Source organism: Melozone crissalis, unplaced genomic scaffold, assembly GCF_028551555.1.
Source record: "Melozone crissalis strain CALT ecotype California unplaced genomic scaffold, PUWL_Pcris_2 ptg000008l_1, whole genome shotgun sequence".
Lineage (NCBI taxonomy): Eukaryota > Metazoa > Chordata > Aves > Passeriformes > Passerellidae > Melozone > Melozone crissalis.
The window spans coordinates 4,950,909-4,972,721 of NW_026535786.1; the positions used below are offsets into that span (position 1 = coordinate 4,950,909).

At 37.6% G+C, this 21,813-nt stretch overlaps 1 protein-coding gene across 1 annotated transcript in view; it reads right to left on the reverse strand.

Annotated features, from left to right (window-relative positions):
- LOC128932937 (N-acetylated-alpha-linked acidic dipeptidase 2-like) overlaps positions 1 to 19,687 on the reverse strand; it is a 29,832-nt gene extending 10,145 nt beyond the window's left edge. Inside the window, exons 1-13 of the mRNA XM_054269724.1 lie at positions 19,599 to 19,687; positions 18,009 to 18,120; positions 14,896 to 15,082; positions 13,233 to 13,334; positions 12,309 to 12,434; positions 11,454 to 11,640; positions 10,320 to 10,413; positions 9,892 to 9,990; positions 8,111 to 8,196; positions 7,340 to 7,459; positions 6,853 to 6,935; positions 3,943 to 4,006; positions 1,943 to 2,010 (exon numbers count right to left, since the gene is read on the reverse strand). Of these exons, the coding sequence (XP_054125699.1) occupies positions 1,943 to 2,010; positions 3,943 to 4,006; positions 6,853 to 6,935; positions 7,340 to 7,459; positions 8,111 to 8,196; positions 9,892 to 9,990; positions 10,320 to 10,413; positions 11,454 to 11,640; positions 12,309 to 12,434; positions 13,233 to 13,334; positions 14,896 to 15,082; positions 18,009 to 18,120; positions 19,599 to 19,686 (1,416 nt within the window). The 5' untranslated portion in view covers position 19,687. The remainder of the gene's footprint in view (positions 1 to 1,942; positions 2,011 to 3,942; positions 4,007 to 6,852; positions 6,936 to 7,339; positions 7,460 to 8,110; positions 8,197 to 9,891; positions 9,991 to 10,319; positions 10,414 to 11,453; positions 11,641 to 12,308; positions 12,435 to 13,232; positions 13,335 to 14,895; positions 15,083 to 18,008; positions 18,121 to 19,598) is intronic.
- Between the last annotated feature and the right edge of the window lie 2,126 nt (positions 19,688 to 21,813).

A 21,813-nucleotide genomic window follows, 5' to 3' on the forward strand; every position in this document is an offset into this window, starting at 1 on the left:
CATTAATAAGAGCAAGCTGAACTCTGACACGTGGGAGGAAAAGCACTCTATGCTCTGGCAAAGATGTTATTCTAACAGCTTTGGTCATGTAAAAACATCAGTCAGCTTTTTCATACAACACTGAGAGCACAGTAAAACATATTTGCCCTGACTTAGATCCAAATCTAGGATCAGCATAAGCTTCCTGCTAACTCAAGAGAAGATGAAGAGTTCTCTAAGTATAAATGCAAAAGAAGCAGTGATAATCACAGGAGGATTGGAGTTGAACTATTGCAGACACCATTTGGTGGTGACCAAATGTCTGAACGCTGGCAGTGAAGCAGGGCCCAGAAGACAGTCAACAGCTCAATGTCCCATCTGTAGCTGGACCACAATTAAATGCAGAACTCCCTGAAAGAAAACACTTCATGTGTACACTAGACTTCTTTCTGGTGAGGACTGGCCCACTAAAAAACAAGAAGAGCAAAGAGATCTTTGGAGGTTGGATAACTGGATGTTGGACACCTTAATATGAACAGAAATAACTTTTCTTTGGACAGGCACAATCAGGCTGCCAGGTTTTCTATTGTTAACATCATACTTCTACTGTTAAAAGCTAAAATAACAGTGAATGTGACATTTATTTTTACAAGTCAGTCTCAAGTACCTTGCATGGTACTTTAATGGAAGTTTTCTACTCAAACCAGCAATAGCTGAATAGTTGAATTAAGATCAGAGCTAGGTACTAATTTTAGCATCGAGCACTTTTTTGTAACTTTGTTTATCTTTTACAGTGAAATGTCTTCCTGAGTTAGTGGCTTAGTGCAGACAGAAAGTAAATTATTTTATCAAGGGCCCTGCAGCACTAAGGACACGAAAATTTTTTTAGACAAAAGAGAATGCTCTTCAGTGTGCCAAGTGTCAGAGCTAATATTTGAACGGCACAGGTTCTTCCCTCTGCAAGGATGAAAGATTAAGACAGAATTGACAGGAAAATAAAATATAGAAAATAAAATCATGGGAATAGCACAGATAAACTTTCCCAGATCTAAACCATGGCATTTCAGGTGGTAGAAGTGTGCTGTGTTTGAAAATAACTTGGGATGAATGCATCTAGCACTATGGGAGATTGGTAGCTGGAGTCATCCTACTAAGTGCCATTACAAGGCAGATTTTTACACTGGACCAAGTGACCCGAGTTCCCTTAAGATTAGGGGGGAATAGTTTGAGTTCAGTACATACAAAGGTAGGCAACCAAATTTGGTCAAAAAAATCTCATCCTAAAGGCACCAATTTCTACCCAATGCCTTTACAGGGAGCCTGTGTTGCTGTTGTTCTGTCTTTTGTTAGCTGAGATGAATCCACATCTGAGGGTCGTGGCAATAGCTCAGAAGTCTAATCTGGTTAACTCATATGGAAAATAAAGTTCCATGCTTTAATGAATCACAACCTTTCAGCATTATGATAACTTATCCTGAGAGGTGAAAGTAAAGGAGTCATGGTTAGACCACTTGAAACAAAGCAAATCCACACATCAGGACTGCTAAAACACCACCTTAATCCTTCAATATTTATCACACATTTCAGGGGCTGAGTGAGATATGGAGGAGATTCAGGGGAACAGACAGAGAGAAAATGGTAGCCAGTCAATGTCAAAAATATTTCCCTTCAACGTTTATAACTTTAGAGAATTGATCTTGCTCAAGCATTTCGCTTTTATTGTTTTTTTTTTTACTGTATATTGCAAATAAGATTCCACTTATGTCAGTGACACATTTCCATCCTTCTAAGAATACTGAGGAACTGTGTGTACTGCTGATGGGATATTTTGCTATTGATTTTGGTGGAATCTTCTAGCACAGCAATAAAAAGAGTCTGGTATTATTCGATAGCCCAATTTTATCAAATAAACTTAGAGTCTTACTTATTGTTAAAAAGGCAGGAAAGTAGATTGATTCTATACCTCTTTTGTCAGATTATACACCAGTTTGTAGAGAAGAGGGGTACAGTCAACTCTTAATGTGTAGTTACCTGAAAATGAAACAAAAACATGGAAATTTTCCCTTCATGTACTAGTGGTTTTATCTTCTTAATGGATTAAACCCTGCAGTCCTTTCTTAGAAAAACTTTTTGACTAAGGCAAAAATTTCGATCTTGCCTCAGATATATACAGCAATAGACTGCATGGTCTCACTTTGTAAGCTACTGCCACTACAAGGCAATAAAGTATTGGTTATAGTACATCCACAGTAATGTAATTAAGCCTTCCCACAGCTCTAAAGTATGCCTAATTATCCCTCATTAGCTACAAGCCCTTGTCACTCATACACTTCCCAAAGCTTTTGTTGAACAGAAGGCAGACAGTGAGATGATGGAAAAAATACCAGATAATGTTAATGATGTTTCCAAGGAGAGTCTGTATGTAAAAACTGGAAATTCAAGCCACAAAAGTGCTTAAAACACTGACTTGCTTTGCTTCTTTTCATTGCTACAGGACAATAAATAGAAATAATTCACTGTCCAAAAAGTGGTATAAGAAGTGTTGAGAAGAATACATGATGATAAACAAAATAATTTTCAGAGTAGATGAATGCTATGAGTCCACAGGGGATTTTACTGCTCAGGTGAGAGATGTCCAAGGTATTTAAGCCAGTGCACTGAACATGGTGTTCTTTTCCTTATTACACACTTCTTTTCCAGTTGTTTTGCTTTCGCATTTCCTTTAATGCATAAAGCAAGAGACATGTTTGAATAATCAAGATTTAGAAGAAAATTGTTAAGGCAGCAGCATGTTGGCTGCAAACCAACTAAAAAATATGCGTTACAATCCATGGTGAGAATATGAAGCAGTTGTAAACTATTATTTCATTTGTGAGATTTTCTAGGTGTGAAATTCTGCTCTACTTTTAACACAGCATCTAGGCAGCTTAAATGAAGGAACAGCTCTAACCCTCCTTATTTCCCAGCTCCAACTGAGCATTTAGAAACTGGGTTTGGCTTTTCTTTCTTTCCAATCCTCTTGTGATAGACAAAATTTTTTAGCTGACAGGAATAAAAAGAGTTCCTAAATATGCCTGTAGATATCAATTTTATTCACTCACAGGAAGCCCAAATAAGTTGGATTTGACATGGGAAGAGTAATGCCCTGAGTAACACAGGTTATGCTGCAGAGCAGCTTCACAGGACCCTTCTGACTATTATTTCAGCACAGAAAACAGTAAAAAAGGTCTTTCTGTAATAAAGTCCAGCACAATTTCAGAAGGACTTTATAATATAGATCATAGTGTTGGACCCTCTCAAAAAAAAACAAAGCCCAGTTTCGAAGCAGCATTCCTGAATGGCATATTCTTCTCATAATCTGAAGGACACAGTAAACTGGATAATGGTGGATAAGGTTTTTTTGTGAGACACTTTTCAGGGTCTATTTTTTAAAAAAGTCCTGCTGTAATAAATATATACTCCCTGCTCCTGGCAATCAACAAAGGCGAGCGCACTGGCTCAAAGCACCAAAGCATCTTCCACCCCCAGAAAGTGTAAGCCTGAGGTCTTAACATCATAGTAATTTATTGTCTCAAAATATTATAATTCCAGAGGGAAAGGAGCTGGAGCTGTGACCAGAACAAGGAGCAGACTGTCATATATTAAAACTGCAATTGTAAATTAAAGTTAATGCAGCTAAGAGACAGTTTAACATACAGAATGCTCAGTTCATTAGCACAGAATAATAAACTCCTCCAGAGGAGATATTCTGGACTCAGATACGTGGACTGCAGCTCATAGATGGCACTACTTGCAAAAGAAAGCAACGTGAAAACTTAAATTGCTCTCCCTCTCCTCTTAACTCCATATTTGCTACACTTACTTTGTACACCCCAATACCTATCTCATGCAGTAAATAATTGACAGAGAACTAATAAAAATTACAGCTGCAAAGTCACGTAAAGTTTAAAATAAAATACCCACCTTCTATAGAAGAATCTGCGTTGATGTAAGCGACTGCCCGTTCCTGAAGGACTTTGGCATTTTCCTAGGGTTGTAAATGTACAATTCTTACTTCCAATTAGTGGCATTTAGTCAAGAGCAGGTCAAGTGCATTGTTTTTTAGAGAATTACCATTAAGATCTCAGTCAGGATAATTACTACTGTGTACCTTACTAATTATATTGTTTGAGGATGGGTAAATGTTCTGGGCATACGAAATTCATAACTCCTTTCTGGGACTTAATTTGTTGTGGAAAACATCCACAAAGTGTAGGTGCTGCCTGCTGCATCACACAAGAGCAAAATGGAGCAGGAAAGTTACTGGAGAGAATTGTAGCACAGCAAAATTAGGTTATTACATGCATTTCAGCTCTGCACTTCTGGACTTTCTGAACATGCAACATGTGACTGTGAGCTCAGCCAGAATTCCTCCATGCTTTTCATCCCATCATTTTCCATATGTGCTCCCAGCACTGAACTCAATTTTAACACTGATAAACCAAGCACTCCTGACACACCTACAATCTTCCTTTTCAAAAGGGAAAATCAAAGCACTGAAATTTTCTTCTTAAATGCAGTTGACTGACTATTTTGAGTTCACTAAGCATTGCTTTCATGCTAAATATATGCCGACATCTTGTTTATTTTTTTTTCAAACTGGTAATTATGTTTGAAATTGATATTCTAATTAACAAGTGGTATTTCAGGAGATTTTGGCTTAGTGACAGATATTTTAATTAGGTTAGCAATTGTTACCTGAGTAATTCAATTTATAACCCAACTAATAATTCGTAAGTCACATGAACTAAAAATTTAATTGGTAATAAATAACTACATAATGTAAAAAAAAAAGAAAAAAAAGAAAAACAAGGAGAGGAGACCATAAAAAGAATGTGATGGGAGGAAGCAAGACTGTGCTTGCCCATATGGGGCCTTGCATATACTCAAAATCATATTTGCAGTATAAATAAATATCTTTGTTTATGAGCTATGGAGATCATCTGTGGATGAAGAGAGTGTTGCCACAGCTGAAATCTTTCTGTTACACAGAAGATGGTGAACATCATGGGTTAACTTTCCTCGAGATTTAATGCGTGACAGATCTGACAGCTGCAGAGAAGAGGAATGTAAGCTGCGAGGAATGTCTCCAGAGAAACTGAATCTAATTTAGGTCTAAAAAGGTAGTAATGCACACCACCAAGATAAAGTAAGGAAAAATAAAATTAAAAGACACCTTCAAATATGAACTGTGCCTACAGTTTTCTAACCTTTTACAGCCTCCATTTCATGAAATAATTATTGATAGACTACTAGATACCAAATTATTACACAAAACCCATTACAGAACAGGAGTAGCAATATTTAACAAATAGAACATAAGAAAACTCCCTAATTTATTAATGACTTGTTCAAGAGAAATTGGTTTCTTAAGCATCATTGTTTCATATTCCTCATAATGAAAATAATTGTGTGGCTTTTTTCTTGACAGCACCTATATGTATGCAAAGGTACACAGACAAAGAAATCACAAATAAAGTTTTACATACAGATATTTTTGCCACCAGTGGAGTTCAGGAGTTCAGGTGGGATGAAAATTTAATGCCAACTATTTAAAGTATCTCAGTAAATTATTTAAAATAATTTAAATTACTTTTTCCTCATGTTTCATAAATCAGCAGTAAGATGAAGACATTGTTAAAGCTGGAAGCCTAACAGTTTATGAGTGAAAAAAATAGTGCAAATCTGAAGGAACAGAAATCTCAGCTTTGTTAACAGAAGAGTGATGGAATCCCCTTGGTGTTTTGGAAGCATTTTTCTGGGTTTGTTATCTCCTCTGACATGTGCCATTTTCCTATGTAATGTTGTGATTTACTGAAATCCATGCCAATAATCGAAACGAAAAGATTTTTTATTTTATAGATTCTGAAAGCTCTATCCACACAGCTAAATATTAACTTGTAAATAAAATTCTAATAGAGGAATAAGACAACACATTTCTGTTAAACTATTCAGTACTAATAAATTGACATAGTTCAGCAGAAATGGGTTTTATCAGGCAGTTTTCTTCCTGCTCTATTTCTAATTTGGATTTTACAGACAAAGCAATGAAAACTCTTGTAAGACCTACATTTCTTATTGGGGTTGAACAAATCTAATAAGAACTGAATATGCCCAATAGGAAAAGGAAGATATAAGTATTCAGAACCTCACTTCTGAATTTCCCAACATTCCTCCCTCAGGCAGGAAAAGGAAGATAAAAATACCAGTCCAATAGGAAAAGGAAGATAGAAATACCCAGAACCTCATTTCTGAATTTGCCAACATTCTTCTTTCAGGCAGGTATATAGTCAGGGATCCTCCTGCAGAATTAATTGGCTGTCCTGCCCCTGAGAATCTACAATGCTGGAATTCACAGGAATTTTGACTCTATTCACTCATAAATTATCTATTCTTTCATTTGCACAGGAGGATTGATTTTTATACAAAGGCTTGGCATGCCTACAAATCAGAGGTTCAGGATCTGGACTTGAATTTATAGAAACTAAGGAATTTCTCAAATAGAAAGTTAGACCAATCTGGATTAAATAAAATGCTGTAATTCTGTTAAATTATGAGATAGATTTCCACATAGAGACCACTGTGGGATATTAGCTTTGAATCAAAGTAGATTTTTGAATCTTAGAAGAGTTAGTGCACTTATGTTGTAAGAAGCTAGATAGGTAGGTAATTTATATAAATACATGAGTGCCCCACAACACCTGAAGGAGTCTGCTGTACTCCAAGTTTAGCACAGAGTTCTTGATTGCAGTTTAGAAATAGATCCTGGGTACTGCAGTCACCTGCAACACACTTTCAAGTTCTGCTTTACTTTACACAGGTTTTTTTATTTACCTCAGCCCACTCTGTGGAACCCAATAATCCAAATTCTTCTGCATCCCAGCTAGCAAAAATAATAGTTCGCCTAGGTCTCCAACCTGCAATTACATTATTAAATTTGAAAGTTCAACTTATACTTTAAAAGTCTACTGACCACAGTTAATTGCAATTGCTTTAAAAACAGCACTTAACTGATATAACAGTAAAAAAATCCTCTCTAAAATCCTTAGAGGAACATATTACTGCAGAGGCATTTCTTCTTAACGCAATATTTTCAATCTGCACAGCTAAGAGGGTACCATTACACTCACGAGGGAATAAATTCAGCCAACTACCACGCAATGCCACATATGTATCTCTTCAATTAATCTACAACTTTCATAATGAGAAATAAAACTTTCTGTAGAGGTGAAAAGTTAAATCAATACAACAGCTTATGGAAGCACTAATCCTCAAAGCTGCTGTTTTCCATACCCATCATTTTACATCTGTAGTAAGTTACCTTCCATCTTCATTTTACCAAAACTCCGTACAATTTCTTGCAGAACTGCAGCACCAGAGGTTGGATCAATACCACCAAACACCCAAGAGTCTCTATGACCACCTAAAATAATATATCTGTCTGGAAACAAACATACAGTATCAATTAATAATTAAAAACGCACTAGGATTGCAGTGATTTCCTTTGATTGCATCTTTACTTGTATGAAATCAAATATGAAGTTCAATACCAGTGCTACAAGTTTATTTCTTAAGGGGATCTGCAATCATTCACTTATTCTACTAAGGTTTGCAACTAAAGACAATAAATATTTAATAAATATTTTTCCATCTAAAAGTCTTTGTTCTGTATGACCTGCTACAATAGTATAATGTATCAATATATATTATATCAATAGTATCAATGGTATAATGTTAATTTTCCAAATCATCACTAGGTTTCTGTAATTTGAATTATGTTAATTTTTGCAAAGGCAAAATGTATGACTGATGCAAGGTGAAGCCTACTGTAAAGTGACAGGCATTATAAAAAAACATTCTCTGATGTCTATCACTGTATTTTATAGGGAATGTTATTCTTGGGAATGCCAATGACAAATAGTATGATGGGAAAGACAGAAAAACTACTAAAAATTTCTCAAGACTCTGTATTGTATTGTTATCTAAAACACTTTAATTTTCCTACAACACAAGTACAATAGAAATACAAAACAAGTACAACACAAATACAAAAGAAAGAAGGAAAAAAAATCATCAAGCAACTGATGCTCACCTGGTTCCAGAGCTCCTCTGAGGATGCCAATGACATTGCAAATTCGTGTGATTTTGTTGCTTGTATGAACATGCATTCTGACTTTTCTGAAATGAAAGGGAGTGTTCAGTAACCATTTCTGATTAATAAGACAATAAAAAGCCACTGCTAATAACACATAAACCAGAGAGTTTGTGCTTGTGTCCTGCTTTGAGTTTTCAGCACTGATCCAATGTGTGTTCAGCACTGTCATGCTGTCTCAGAGACCCATTCTTTATTTCAGTTAAGCCTGCTGCTGATGCCTTAGAAAAAAGCCTATGTGCTGGGCTAGTCTATACATTTGCAAAGATTTATAGAATTTATAGAACTTTTTTTAATGGGAACCAATCAGATAATTGTGTACTAAACGAATAAACTGAAAAACATGCACAGTAATAAAAAAAAAAATCTACATTTTGACCAAAATTATAATTGTGGATGTGCAGATGTTTATAGAGAATAAACCTTGGTTTCCTAGCTTAGGCCATACAATAATACAGAACTTGAAGAAAAAAGGATTAGGAATATTCATCCAGGAATAAACTGAAATCTGTGTTTAGGACAGTGGATCTAAGTGATTCAGATTTGTCAGTCACACAATCACAGAATGGTTTGGGTTGGCAGGGACCTTAAAGGTCATCCAGTTCCAACCTCCCTGTCATGGGCAGGGAATCCTCCATTAGAGGCACAAAACCTTCTGCTAGAAGCACAGTTTTTTCTTCCCTGTCCCCCACCAGTAAAATCCACTTGTGAAATTTTATAACAACCAAGGGAATCCAGGTATTCGGAGAGATAAAACTAACACGTGTTCAGCCCCCTTAAGCTGTGGAAGAAACAAAGCACCAAACAATGGGGGGTTGTGTCTCTGGCAAAACCTCAGCAGATCCACATTTGAAGTTATCTTTTCAGCAACAAATCTGCATAGCTGTCAAAATCAAAACCCACTTCAGGACAGCCACTGGATCTTTGCCCAGAAAGTAACAGACACCAGGGCCTTGAACGTGCGTGTATGTGCACACTTCCCATGTGCAAGTGACTTTCTACCTAGAATCAAAAGGTTCATTTTGATATGGAACTGCTCTGAGAAAGATGAGTAGAATTAATTCATATTTACAACAAAAATGTTACTCTATCAAGTAGAAAGATGTTAAAAAGTCTACTCAAAATACAAGTTTTGTGGATGAATCATATTGTTTTCTCACTGTTGCTCTTCTAGATACTCCAAACAGCACTGTAATTATGTCAAATATGCTTTCTTATGTAGTTATTCCTACTTTATTCATTTTCAGCTAGCTAGTGTTAAAGCAGAGCAGAAAAGAATAATGATAAATGAAGTCTTTATAAAATTATAAAATAAAATTATATATATATATTCAGACATACTCTTGTTATCCAGGAGACAGAGTAGTGATAATGATATACCATTTTTACACACTGTCTATTGGGGTCCACTAACAGTCCTACTGAATAATATCTTCTGTAAACTGAAACTATATTTATGTGGAAAAGTCAGAGAAAAGTGAGCTTTAGCTTTATTGCAATTTATTGACAAATGCCATTGTCATGTGGCTTGATCTGCTAATTTATTATCTTTTTGTAATGGAATTTATTTTCAAATTCCAATAATTATCTCCAAATGTTCCCTAGCAGAAAGAAGTAAATATCTCCAGAGTATCTCTAGATGTATTGATTCAGAGCCTTTTCCTCAGAGAGATTTTTTTTTTTTTGCAAAATTGTATGAACAGAAAAGTACTAAAACAGACCTTGCAGAAGAGTTGCCTGTGAATCCTGGCCCTATATTATAAGGCACATTGAGACTTCCCTTCCAGCTGCTGTCTGGAGCTGCAGGTCCTCCCATTGCACTGTGAAGTGAAAAGCAAGACAAATGCAGTTGACCATTAGGCTGAAACCTTAAATTCTCCTAATAATTATTGCAGCAAAACCTAGGTGGTTTTACAAAATTCTTAAAAGCATTATTGCAAAAACAGAATGCTTTGAATTTTCCACATTTTCTGGAATAACTGCATTACTACTACATTAATTACTACATTATTACTTCTGAATTACTTCCATTACTACAAAAGAGTAGCAAATGCAAGTAACAACATAGACTTTGCCATCTTAATATGAAAAATTTGTCAGCACATTTGTCAACCCTGACTTCTGGAGATGAGGGCTGATGTATACTCACCGCAGTAACACTTCTGCATCATGATATCCAATAGGATGAACTGGAATTTTGGGAATCCCTACACCTTCATTAACCTTGTACCTGAAAGTGTACTCTGAGAAAACAGAAGAAAATGTAAAGTTTATGGCATTCTTAGCAACTTTAACCAAACTGGAAACACTTTTGAGCAGAGCAGCCGCCAGCATGCATGATTCTTTTTAATTCTTACAACATTACTCACACACTGCTTCTAGAAAAACAAACTGTAATGACAGAACCATCTGCACAGCAGTGCAAAAGATGTCCCCATGCTTGATGCAAGGCTAGATTTGTGTCCAACCATGTTATAACATTTCCTCCAAGCTGGCATGTGATGTGGAAATGGCACCTGTGCAGCTGCTTGACAAGCTGCAGAGGACATGCACAGACGCATTTACCTGGGTCAAAGACAGCCAGCGTCTCTCTGAGTCTGCTGGGCCTGGCACACACAACCTCTCCTGATTTAGACTGTCCTATGTCCCCAGCAGGGGCCACACAAGCCCATGAGCTTTCCAGAAGCATCCCTGTGCAGCCATCCCACAAGCACCCAGCACTGGCAGGCATCTTAGCTCAGACCAAGTTTAGGATGCCAACAAGGACAAGAGAAGCACATGGTGCCAACTTTTGAAAGACTCCAGACTGCTCTTATTTTTGCTACAGGAAATTTTATTCCCCTTAAAAAGGATTTTAAACTGTTTTTTCCTGGAATTTATGATTAGCAAGGAAACATACCTCCAAGTAAAGCTATTAGTCCTCTTTGATGGCAAAGTACAACCTAAAGTGGTCCTCTTGAGATATTTTAACATGGCTATAAATTCTCAGTCATTTTCTGCTGCTTCAGTCTGTAAACTTACACATCCTGCTTTTTTAAGTGTGTCACAAGGGTGGGACCATATAAAGAGTTTCCTAGAAACTTTATTCCACTGCCTACCTGAAAGCAGTCAGAATGACAGAGACAGAACTTAGTGTGCAATAGAAGATTAACTATTGTCAATAAGAATTTCAAGCAGCTTTCTTCTGTGCATCTGTACTGAAAATTAATTAACTTCTAGCGCCACACTTTCAGCAGCAGTTTATGAAGTACTTGATGGTCCAGGCTACAGAACTTGCACTCACCTTTTGCAGGATAACCTGGAGTCAGAGGATCCCCTGCTCCATTCAGGTTTAATACATTCCCACGCTGGACTCCTCCACCTGGCAGGTTCCAGCCGTTTGGATAAGGATCTACTCCAGGTGCACAGTAGTCAGCAGGGTCAGAGTAAAGTATGATCCCTTGGGCTCCTGCTAATATGGCATTTTTAACCTGTGAAATTACTTGGCTTTAAGATGCAGCTTTTTTTTTAATGCAGTAGTAAATCTGAACATTGAGATTCGCTTCCATGCAGGCATGTTTTTAGAAGACAAATATGTGAAAGAGTTGAAAATTACCCCAGATTTAGCAGAAGAACCAAGCATAGTGAAACACAGTATGTTCATTATTTGTGTCAAACCTTTTTTCATTGCTCAAGGCTATGAAATGAAGAACAGAACATAAAAATGAGGCACAAAACCTGACTACCATGCCCACTGCCCCACTATCACCAGTTTTGCCAGATTTCTTGTCTAAAATCAGGAGAGATAGTCACTCAGTTTCTGTGCATCAGACTCCTTGTCAAAGTGCTATTATTTCAAAATACTGCAGTTCTATGGATGGCATGTATCAATAGACTTGGCTCTACAAACTACTCAGTTCCCTGAATTATTCTCTTGCAAGAACTGCCTGGGGAGTTTGCAGTCATCTCTGTCTCAGGACTTTAATACATTCATCTGGTTTTATTGTTTTGGAAGTTTTTTGTAGACTGCAGTCACAATGGATACATTGCAGGCTTCCTTCTGCTTGTATGTTCCAATGAACAGCCCTTATTAATTCTCTCAAGCTCTACCATCAACAGTGTCTGACCCACAGAAGAAAAATTAAAACTCAACCCTTACTTTGTTTCCTCTGAAGATCTTCCCATATCTGGCAATGACAATCTTTCCTGTACAGTTAATTTCCATTTCACGCTCCAGCTTAAAAAAATCTTCTGTACGGCCATAATTCACATACACCAGATCTGCCTGGGCAGAAAAGAAAAGCAGTGTCATGGCCACTGGTCAGTCAACAAAATACTCATTATCAGAAATAAAGTTTCATTCACTATGTATGACAGAGGATTTTTAACTATTTTTTCATTTCTACAACTGAGATCCAGTGCCCATAAAAACAACAGCAAAAGATCCACGATATTCTATAGGAAGCTTTGGCTCAAAATTCTGATTGGCTATTATCCTGCACTTAACAGGCCTAAAAACAGGGTGGAAAATCAACCAGAGTACTTTGGTAAACTGACAAACTTCTCTGACTGTGACAAAGCAGTGATATGACTTACACACACAAACACTCACTATTATAAAATTTCATTCATTCATGCAATGCAATGTTGTCCCTGACCTGTTCCATAATGAATTAGCAGATTTAGTGAGGACCTTTTGTGGCCTTTGAAGGCATTCATTTAATCTAAAATGTCTTCCAACTTGATATAAATATTCTAGTGCTATTCTACTAAATGCTTCTTCTACCTGTGCCTTAAGCACGTCCTCTACATATGACTGAATAATGTGGAACAATCTGAGATGTATCCAAAATCTTCCATCAAGATAAAAATTTTTCACTTATTATGTGATTCAGAGTTTGAACAATTTGAGAAAGCTCAGCCTTTGTATAACATGGTGTCTATCTGTGTCTAAGTGTTCTTTAATTAAGACAAATGGTAACTAAAACTACTGCAACAAATATTTTGAGAAGTTGGAGCAATCTGTCCCAAAAAGTGTTTCAAAACATAGGTAATAGTACCATTACATAATTTCTTTTCTTACCTCTGGCACTCCCTGTGCTGAAAAAGCATTATATGGTGGTAGTATATCAGTAACGTTTTCATACCCCTGTGGAGGTGGTTCAAACAACGATGTATTGAAAACCTATAAAATAAAATGACAGTAGTTTTTGGTCAAACATTCTAGGCACAAATTCACACACTAAAAAAAACATTAATTATAGTTTAAACTAAAGTCAGAAGACAGTTATTCAGTTTCTGTGCATCAGACTCCTTGTTAAATAATTATTATTTCAAAATATTGCTGTCCTACGGACCAAAAGTATCAAAACCCCTGGCTTTTGCCAAGTTAGTTAGCTTTGTCATCAGTATAAATTACAGTTTCCATGAATTGATAGCAAAAAATACAGTTCTAACTAGCACACATAAGTTCAAACAGAAACACGGGTAGGGATCCAGAGGTGAAATTTTGTAACAGAATGCAAAGAGACAGATCACGTGTCAGAAGATGCTCATCAGTCACTCCCTGAACTTAAGGAGAGAAGTAGCTTAAAATTACCAAGAGGTGGTGACAGAAAAAGACATCTGGTTCATCCATGCCACCCCAGGTGTCTTTCTGTGGTTTCTCCCACCTGCATTATTATTCTCATTATCTCTTATCCAGTGATGCTCCAGTTAAACTCCAGTGCTGCCTTTCATCGCTATGCATTGTAACACTCATGTTGCTTTAAGGTGCACATCCACCTTCTGTCACCTTGAGAGACTGTAGCCGCGACACTGTGACAGGGTTTCTGGAAAAACTTCTTCATTCTTTCACCACTAAGCTCGTGTCATCCCTGAGCACGCATTCCTTACTTTCTACCCTGGCTCTTCATCCTTATTTATGTGCTATGATGCTTCTCTAGCAGTCCCACCTCCTCTCCTTGCTCAGGATCCTTGTCAGAATTTACATCTACTTCTTCATTTCCCCAGGTTTTCAAAAGAGAGATGTCTCTAGGCTGACTACTTCATTAGTACTTCCAACACTAACTTAGGAGATACCACAGGAAGCCAGTGGGATCAGGTTCAGAGCAAGGGAAACAAGGCAATACTACATAAAATTGATAGTATCTCCACAATGCCTTACCTCAGCATGTAGTGGAAGCAAATACTGTACAGATGTTCAAGCAGGGTTTGGATAGGTACTTGGAAGAGAGATGTAATGAGGGTCACTGACTGGATAAATACTTGGAACAGGTCTAATGAGAATTTTTCAAGAGACTAATTTCAGCACATTTGGAGAAGCCCTGAGCTGAAAACAGCTAGACACTGGAAGAACTGCATGCCTGAAATACATTTCTTTGTTCTTAAACATCCCTGTGCATCCACTTAAAGCTGTTTATGGAAACAGGATATTAGCCTAGATGTATCCTCAAGCTGAACCCTTCTAACACCTTATGGTCTACAGGTGTTAACTGCAGCTTCTCCACACATCCTCACTCTTCCATATGAGGCACTGAAATCTCAGCCCTCTGCTGTGTTTTCTGCATAGCCTGGAAAACCATTTCTAAATATGAAGTCCCTTTGCACTAGATTATTTTTTAATAATATAAAGCACATGCTGAGCTGAGTACGTGAGAATACCGAGGATGACACTTTTTTAACAGAAAATCACTGGAGGTGTTTTAGGTTTTACATTAACAAAGTTTTGTCATTGAAAAGATTACCTCATTCCCTTGCTCATCAATTAGTGAAATGTAGTTTGGCTGCTCTTCATTTGGGTATGAAAGAAGCACATCATAATTAACAAGTTCTGCTGAATCCAATCCAAATTCCTTCCACTGGCCTTGAATTTTTTTGGCAAGAAGAAGATTCTGTTCAGTTCCTGCGAGGTGAGGCAACTTGGTAAATGAACTAGAACAAAACAGAAAACCACTGGTAAGCAGCAAAGGCAGAGATACCCAAAAGTGAAATAGGATCAGTATTTATAAAGCTAATCTTCAAGACACATTGCATGGACAGTAAGGTCTTAAAGTGTGAGCTGTAAAACATGATTGCTTATCAGAGTCTGCATCAGGACATGTACAAAATATACTCAGAGCAGAGGATCTTTCCTGAGGCCTTAAGATAAGTCAACTGAATTTCTTCTTTGCATAACAGGAATAGCCACATCTACACACAAGTAATGAAAATCAATGTCAAAGATTCAGCAAAAGAATATTAGCAGTATGCAAAAAGCATGAATAAATATGGGAAAGCTATGAATTCAGAAAGGAGCCTTCCAGATAATTCTGGTATGTGATCATGGATTTGTACTGCTGTCACAGCGTGTCCTAATAAGTTTAACTTGAAAATCATTACATTAAATGATCTGCACAGGTTTGCTCTTTTTTCTTAATCAAAAGCCTGAATAACAAAACCTTCTTAACAACATTTACTTCCATATCAGATACAACACACAAGGTTGATAAACAGTCACAAACAAACAGAATCCATCCCTCTGGGCTGCCCTACAGCAATCTGTGTACAATCTGTTCGGCCCAGTGAACAAGAAAGGAATGGTGAAAGCTCATCAGTCAGCCAGGTACCCTGCATCAGCTTCCAATTCCCAACAGGCTACTTATCAATGGCTGCCCCACAGATGGCAGATACCAGCAATTACCATTAATTAGTGGTAGCAAATACCATGATTAATATCACCCCAGCCTGTCACTTCAGACTGTTTTCAACCCTTTTCTGCAGTGTGCACTCCCTCAAAGGAGAATGATGTCCAAAGCCTTGTTAAAGTCAAGGTTGTTACAGCCACTATAATGTCTCCTCTCATGCACATAGTCAGTCCTTTCCTTACAGGAGGCAATATGCTGACCATACAAACAAATAGTAAATAAATGCTGACTCCTCCAAACTATATTTCTGTCCTTCGTGTGTTTGAAAACAGATTCCAGAAGGATGTTTTATCACCACTCCAGACCTGAAGCTGACCAGCTCAGAGTCCTCCAGGTTGTCCTTATTAAGATGGGCACACTATCAGCCTTTTCCAGCCACCTGGGGCCTCTTGCAATCATCAGAATTTCTCATCTACAGCAACATTGCAATCATAACATAAAGGTCTTTCACATGAGTCTCCCCTGGCTGCAGGATTGGAATGCATCCAGATTTTTTAAGTAAACTACAACCTTTTGCTCTCTGCTGTTGTCAGTCCCTCTCTTTAAACTGTGAAGGTATGCACCAAAGTCTGGCAGCAACCTTTGCCAAACCCTGTTGCTTGTTTGCCTCTTGGACTTTAATTCCCACTAGTATTTTAAGTACTTTTAATTCTTTATGTGTACTAAATATATGCCATCAGTAAAAAAACATGATTTTTTTTTCAAATTCTAAACAGTTTAATCCTTTTCAGAGCTCTGATAAAATACTAAGACCAAAGCATCTGCATTTTCTGAGTCTCATAGTTGCTTTTTCCCAGGTGATAAAAGCAGATGTAGTAGTCTGAAAAATGAAGAATATAGATCAAAATTCTCAAGTTCACATTTTCTTATGTCTTTGACAAACTTTTTGGATAGTATATTAATACAATTTCTCTGCATTTCCTGATTTTTATTTGAATTCAGGCAAAAAAAAAATCCCCAACCAGCATGAAGCATTTGGCCCATCACCAAAGCAAGCAGACAAATGAGAAACCATTAACACCCCACAGCCAAGAGACTTTGGTATAATATAGAGCTATGCCATGCTATGTTGCCTAGATTCTCACTCAAAAATAATTTTCAGGAACTCTCCAATCTACTGAAAGCAAGGAATACAAAATAAGATTGGGCCTGTAGACTTGAAAAGCTTATTGATGTTAGGTAAGAAACCTTTTGGGTTTAGAATAAATCTACAGAAATCAAATTTGCCAGTAATTCTTTGATGTTCTTGATGCAGCTGCTGGCTTACACGCTGAATACAAACATTTTACTAGCCAGACTGAGTATTTATTTATTTTTCATGTGAATATATTAGTTCCTCTATAGAAAATATAAATATATCAAATAATGTGGGTTTTTTAAATTTTCGTAGAATGAAGAAAAAAAAAAAAGGGTATTTTTATATCCCCAGTACTTTAGATGTTTTTAAAGAACTGCATGGATGCACTACAATGCAAAAAATATATTTACTAACATCATGCAAGCTTTAACCAACCATACATGCAACTGACCATGGACAGAGCCCTTTATCTCTGAAACAGAAGAGGGTAAAATGGGATGTCAGAGCTCCCAATTAACAGCACATTATCCAGTATGGCCACACTAAAGGAATTATAAATTGTAAGTATACATGCAACTCAGTGCCATGCAAATTTGTAGCATTGGTTTTTAATAGATTAATTTTCTACTTAGACTAGCTACTCAAACTGAAAGTTTAAAGAGACACTAAACAGATGATCAGTCAGATGTAATTCATGTCAGTCATTGTATCCCAAACAGAGTAAAATCATCTCAGTCTGAATGAAAACATTTATCTGAGGTTGGGGCTTCAGATACTTGTGAAGAAAAAAAAAAGGAACACTTCATTAAATCATGATGAAGGGAAATCATGAAGACTGGTATGCACTGGCAGTAATGCATGAGGGAAGCACACTTGACTGCATAACCACTTCAAAAAGGCAACTTCAAAAATGGGGAGGGAGGAACAGAAGAGTTGTAAGCCTTTTCCTTCTTCCCTCAGACATTTTGTATAAACTAAACAATTCTAAAGCATCTTAAAAGCTCTGCTTTCAGAGGCCCTTCCTTGGAGCTGATGTTATCACTTTCTGGCATTTTTGACTGATAAAATTGTTCAAAAAACGATGCACAAGGCTTACCGAAGAAATTTCTTGATGTTCTCTGCTTTCATTTCAGCCACAAATTTCTGTCTCACATTTTGATGCACATTTGAAGAGTTGGGGTTTTTCTCAGTCAGTTTTGTAAACCACCCTGAAACACATTTGAAAAGTTTCCCACTTAGCAAGAATTTCCTCACATGTTTGAGCACAGGTGCAGCCTGTGGTATGAATCAGTTAACACAACAAGGATGAACAGGGCTTAGAGCACCCTCTGCCAGTGTCTGAGGGCTCAAGCAGAAAAGTAAAATATATTTCATTGACTGAAATGCTTAAAAGTGACATATTGAAAAGAGTAAACCCTAAATCCCTAGTAAATCCCCTTTTTAGGGTAGACTCATCTCTCATTAACTTTATACTATAGTTTAAATTCTCAATTAACTGTTTGTAGTGTGAGGTTCAAACTCCTGATACTCACGATGAAATTACTTTTTTTAGTTTATGCATGTATATTGAAATAGATGTGTAAGTATATTTTAAGTGAAGGTCTAGGGCTCAACAGCCACCCTGCCAGCATTGCAATAGTTACAGACTTGGGTTATTCTATTTAATAATTAAAAGAATATAGTTAACTGTCACCCAAGCGAGTTTTAAAATGTTTATTCAGTAGCCATAAATAGTAGTAGCAGAGGTATATAAATGTATGAGTTTGTCTTAAGAAAAAAAAACAACAACAAAAAAAAATTGTTTTATTATTGTAGCTAGACAACCCCAAAGTAGAAAAATTTTCATAAGGAAGATAAATACATGTGCTGTCAGATGCACAGTATATGTGACCTGTTACACTTAAATACAATTGTAGTAGTACTCTGAACTGAACAGTGATGCTTGATCAGACTAAAAGTCCACCTTGCCCAGTATCCTGTTTTGGAGCTGGGCCAAAAGACATGTTCAGGGAAATGTATAAGCACAAGTGGCAGAAATTAGCAGCTCAGGGATCTCCAAAATTAAAATAATATTTTATATATTTAATAGCCCTCATGGATTTTTCTTTCATGTTTTAGAGTTAGGTTTGTGTTACAACACAAGTTTAAAAAGGCCACGCAATTTTAATTTGAAATCAAATGCTGCAAGTGACTTCAGAAAAGAATCTCTAGTAAAGTTCATTGTGCATAATGAAAACTTCAGTAACTTGGCTGTCAGTCAAACTCCTCCTCTACATTCTACCCTTAATTTCTAAAATAGCAACAGAATAGGAGCATTTAAAATATCTCCAGTAAAAAACAGGAAATAAAAACTAAAACAAAATAAATCTGGGAGATTTTGCAATCGCTGAAGTCTCAAACTCTTGTACTAATTTCTTCTCTTTGAATGCCTGGCTGCCTCTTTTGGGAAGCTGTCAGCTCACCAGGGCTTGTCCTGAGCTGAAGCACAGGGTTGTTCTGTTCCTTACTCCCTGAAAACTGAAACTGCTGGACAGAAAAGCTTAGAAAAGCAGTGGGACAAATACTTTATCACGCCTCTGAAGAGCAGCAAAAGCTCCCTGCCGGTGAGTTAATCACACCGGGGGCGCACACACGAGTGTGTGCAGGGGAGGGAAGCTGGGGCTCAGCCCCGGCTCTCTGCACTCACCTGTAAGAAAGCCCAGCAGGAAACAGCCGAGCAGCGCGGGGCACACCAGCCACACACGGAGGGAGGCCTTGCTCCGGCTCCCGGCCATGCTGACACACTGGCCGGCACTTGGCAGGCTCCGGGGGCTGGCAAGCAGCTGCCTTCCTCCTCCTCCTCCTCCTCCCACCCGCAGCCCCAGGGCTGTCCCTGCCTTCTTTGCTGCTCTGTTCTCATGCAGCCTAAGCAGCCTTAATCCCTGGGTGATGGCGATGAAATGGTTTTCCAAGCGCAATTAAACTCTTCCATTTCTTAGTCTCACCCCACCAGACAGCCCCTGTGCAGCTGGGTGTGTATCTCTGTAACAAATATGTATCCAGGCTGTGCACCAAGCACTGTAGTATTTAAGATCCTAATTTCTACTAATTATCAGGACTTCCTGGTTTTAAAAGTTCCTGATGTAGGCTTGTTCACAACCTGTTCCAGTGGAAGTGGCCAAGAGATGAAATTAAAGGAAAACTTATTTCCTCTTTACCAACAAAACGCTGAATTTCTTCCCTTTTTAATCCATGGTAACATAAATCCTTAGCAAGGAATGTATACTTAGAGCAGCTGAGAATATAATTTAGATTGGCCAGACATAATTCAATTTGCAACTAGGAAAAGTTGCAAATTTATTTTCCTCTATTCTCTAGCTACTTGCACTTAAGATTACAAGGTTCTTAAGACCAAGTTTTCTTATCTAATTTAGTGAAATCCATCAGTATCTCATGGGGAAGGAAACAACTGCAGCCCAGGGAATAGTCAAAAGATACATTCACAGAGTCATCACATTTCGCATAAATTTACTCTGACCTTGCATCACTCCCTGCTGCCGAGTTCCTTCATGGCTACATGGAAACTAAGATTGATCATTCCTGGAGCTGAGGACCTGCCCATTTGAGACCAGTTGTATGGCTGAAGGCAGGAAAGATTTTTTGGGAGCCTGGGCATGCTCCAAATTCCTACCGCTCACTCCCAAAGCCCAAAGTAAGTACTGTTTGTGAAAGAAATGTCAGTACTCAGAGTACCAAAACTTTTGTAAATACATTATGATGAGCTGAAAATATTCAGAAAAAGCAGGAAAGACTGTTTAATGTCCCAATTACTTAAACTAGGGCTTTTCAGAGGAAAATTACTCCACTTGGGTTTTCCACACCAGTCACAGCCACTGTCTTAAGCACAGGGCTGGATGTCTTCAAATCATAAGCAGGTCCAGTCCTGTGATTTTTTTTCCTGTCATTTCCCAACTGCTCATAAACCATCACAAATTCTGAACAGCAATGACATTTCACACCAGCATCTGAATTGACATATACAAACCAGATGGAACTCCACCTACAGAACTCACAAAGAATGAGCATATTGATGTATTATTAGCATTTATATAGCACCACAGGTGTAGGACTGGCACATAATAGACAGTAAAGTGACAAGGGCTTTTGGAGATTGCCATCAAAATTAGACCTCACATGATAATAACATCAGTGGAGGAAGAAGGCAAGAATAGCAACAGTGAGAATGTATGAAATGCATTTATTTCTATGTGAACGTCTTTTTAAAGTGACAAGGGTATTAGCAATGCTGAGGTTGAACAACAAGCAGCAGCCAAATGGCTTCTACCACTTAAAATACAGCCCCATTGCTATTAGTTATTAGTTGTGACATGTTCTTACATGCCATGGATTAGCCACAGGTGGAGTATATTATGTTACAACTAAATGCAAGCATAACATCCAGTGTAAATCTGCCTTCAATCACATGCCCTCCTCAACAAGACTGAGGCAGGAAATAAGATTAAAAAGCTCATGGGTTGAAATGAACACAAATTACTTGCTGATTAACATCATTAGCAAAACACATTCCACTCAGGGAAAAGAAATTTATTACAAATTAAAAGAGACTTGGCTAGTGAAAAACAAAGTCAAAAATTAAGACACCTCCCACATTGCAACCATCTCACTCTTACTTGTTACTGATCATCTCATTTCATACCCAAGGAGAGACCTTAGAGCTCTTGAGATGATCAGCAGCCCAAAATACTCATCTTCCTTTGAGTCCTTTCCTGGCAATATCAAAGCCACATTCATCACCCTGTTATTTTACATGGGGCTTCTCCTGCTAGAATTAAGACATTACCAGTGTGAGATACCTCTACAAGTGCATTGCTGATAATAGCTGAGCATTTTATTCAGTTTTG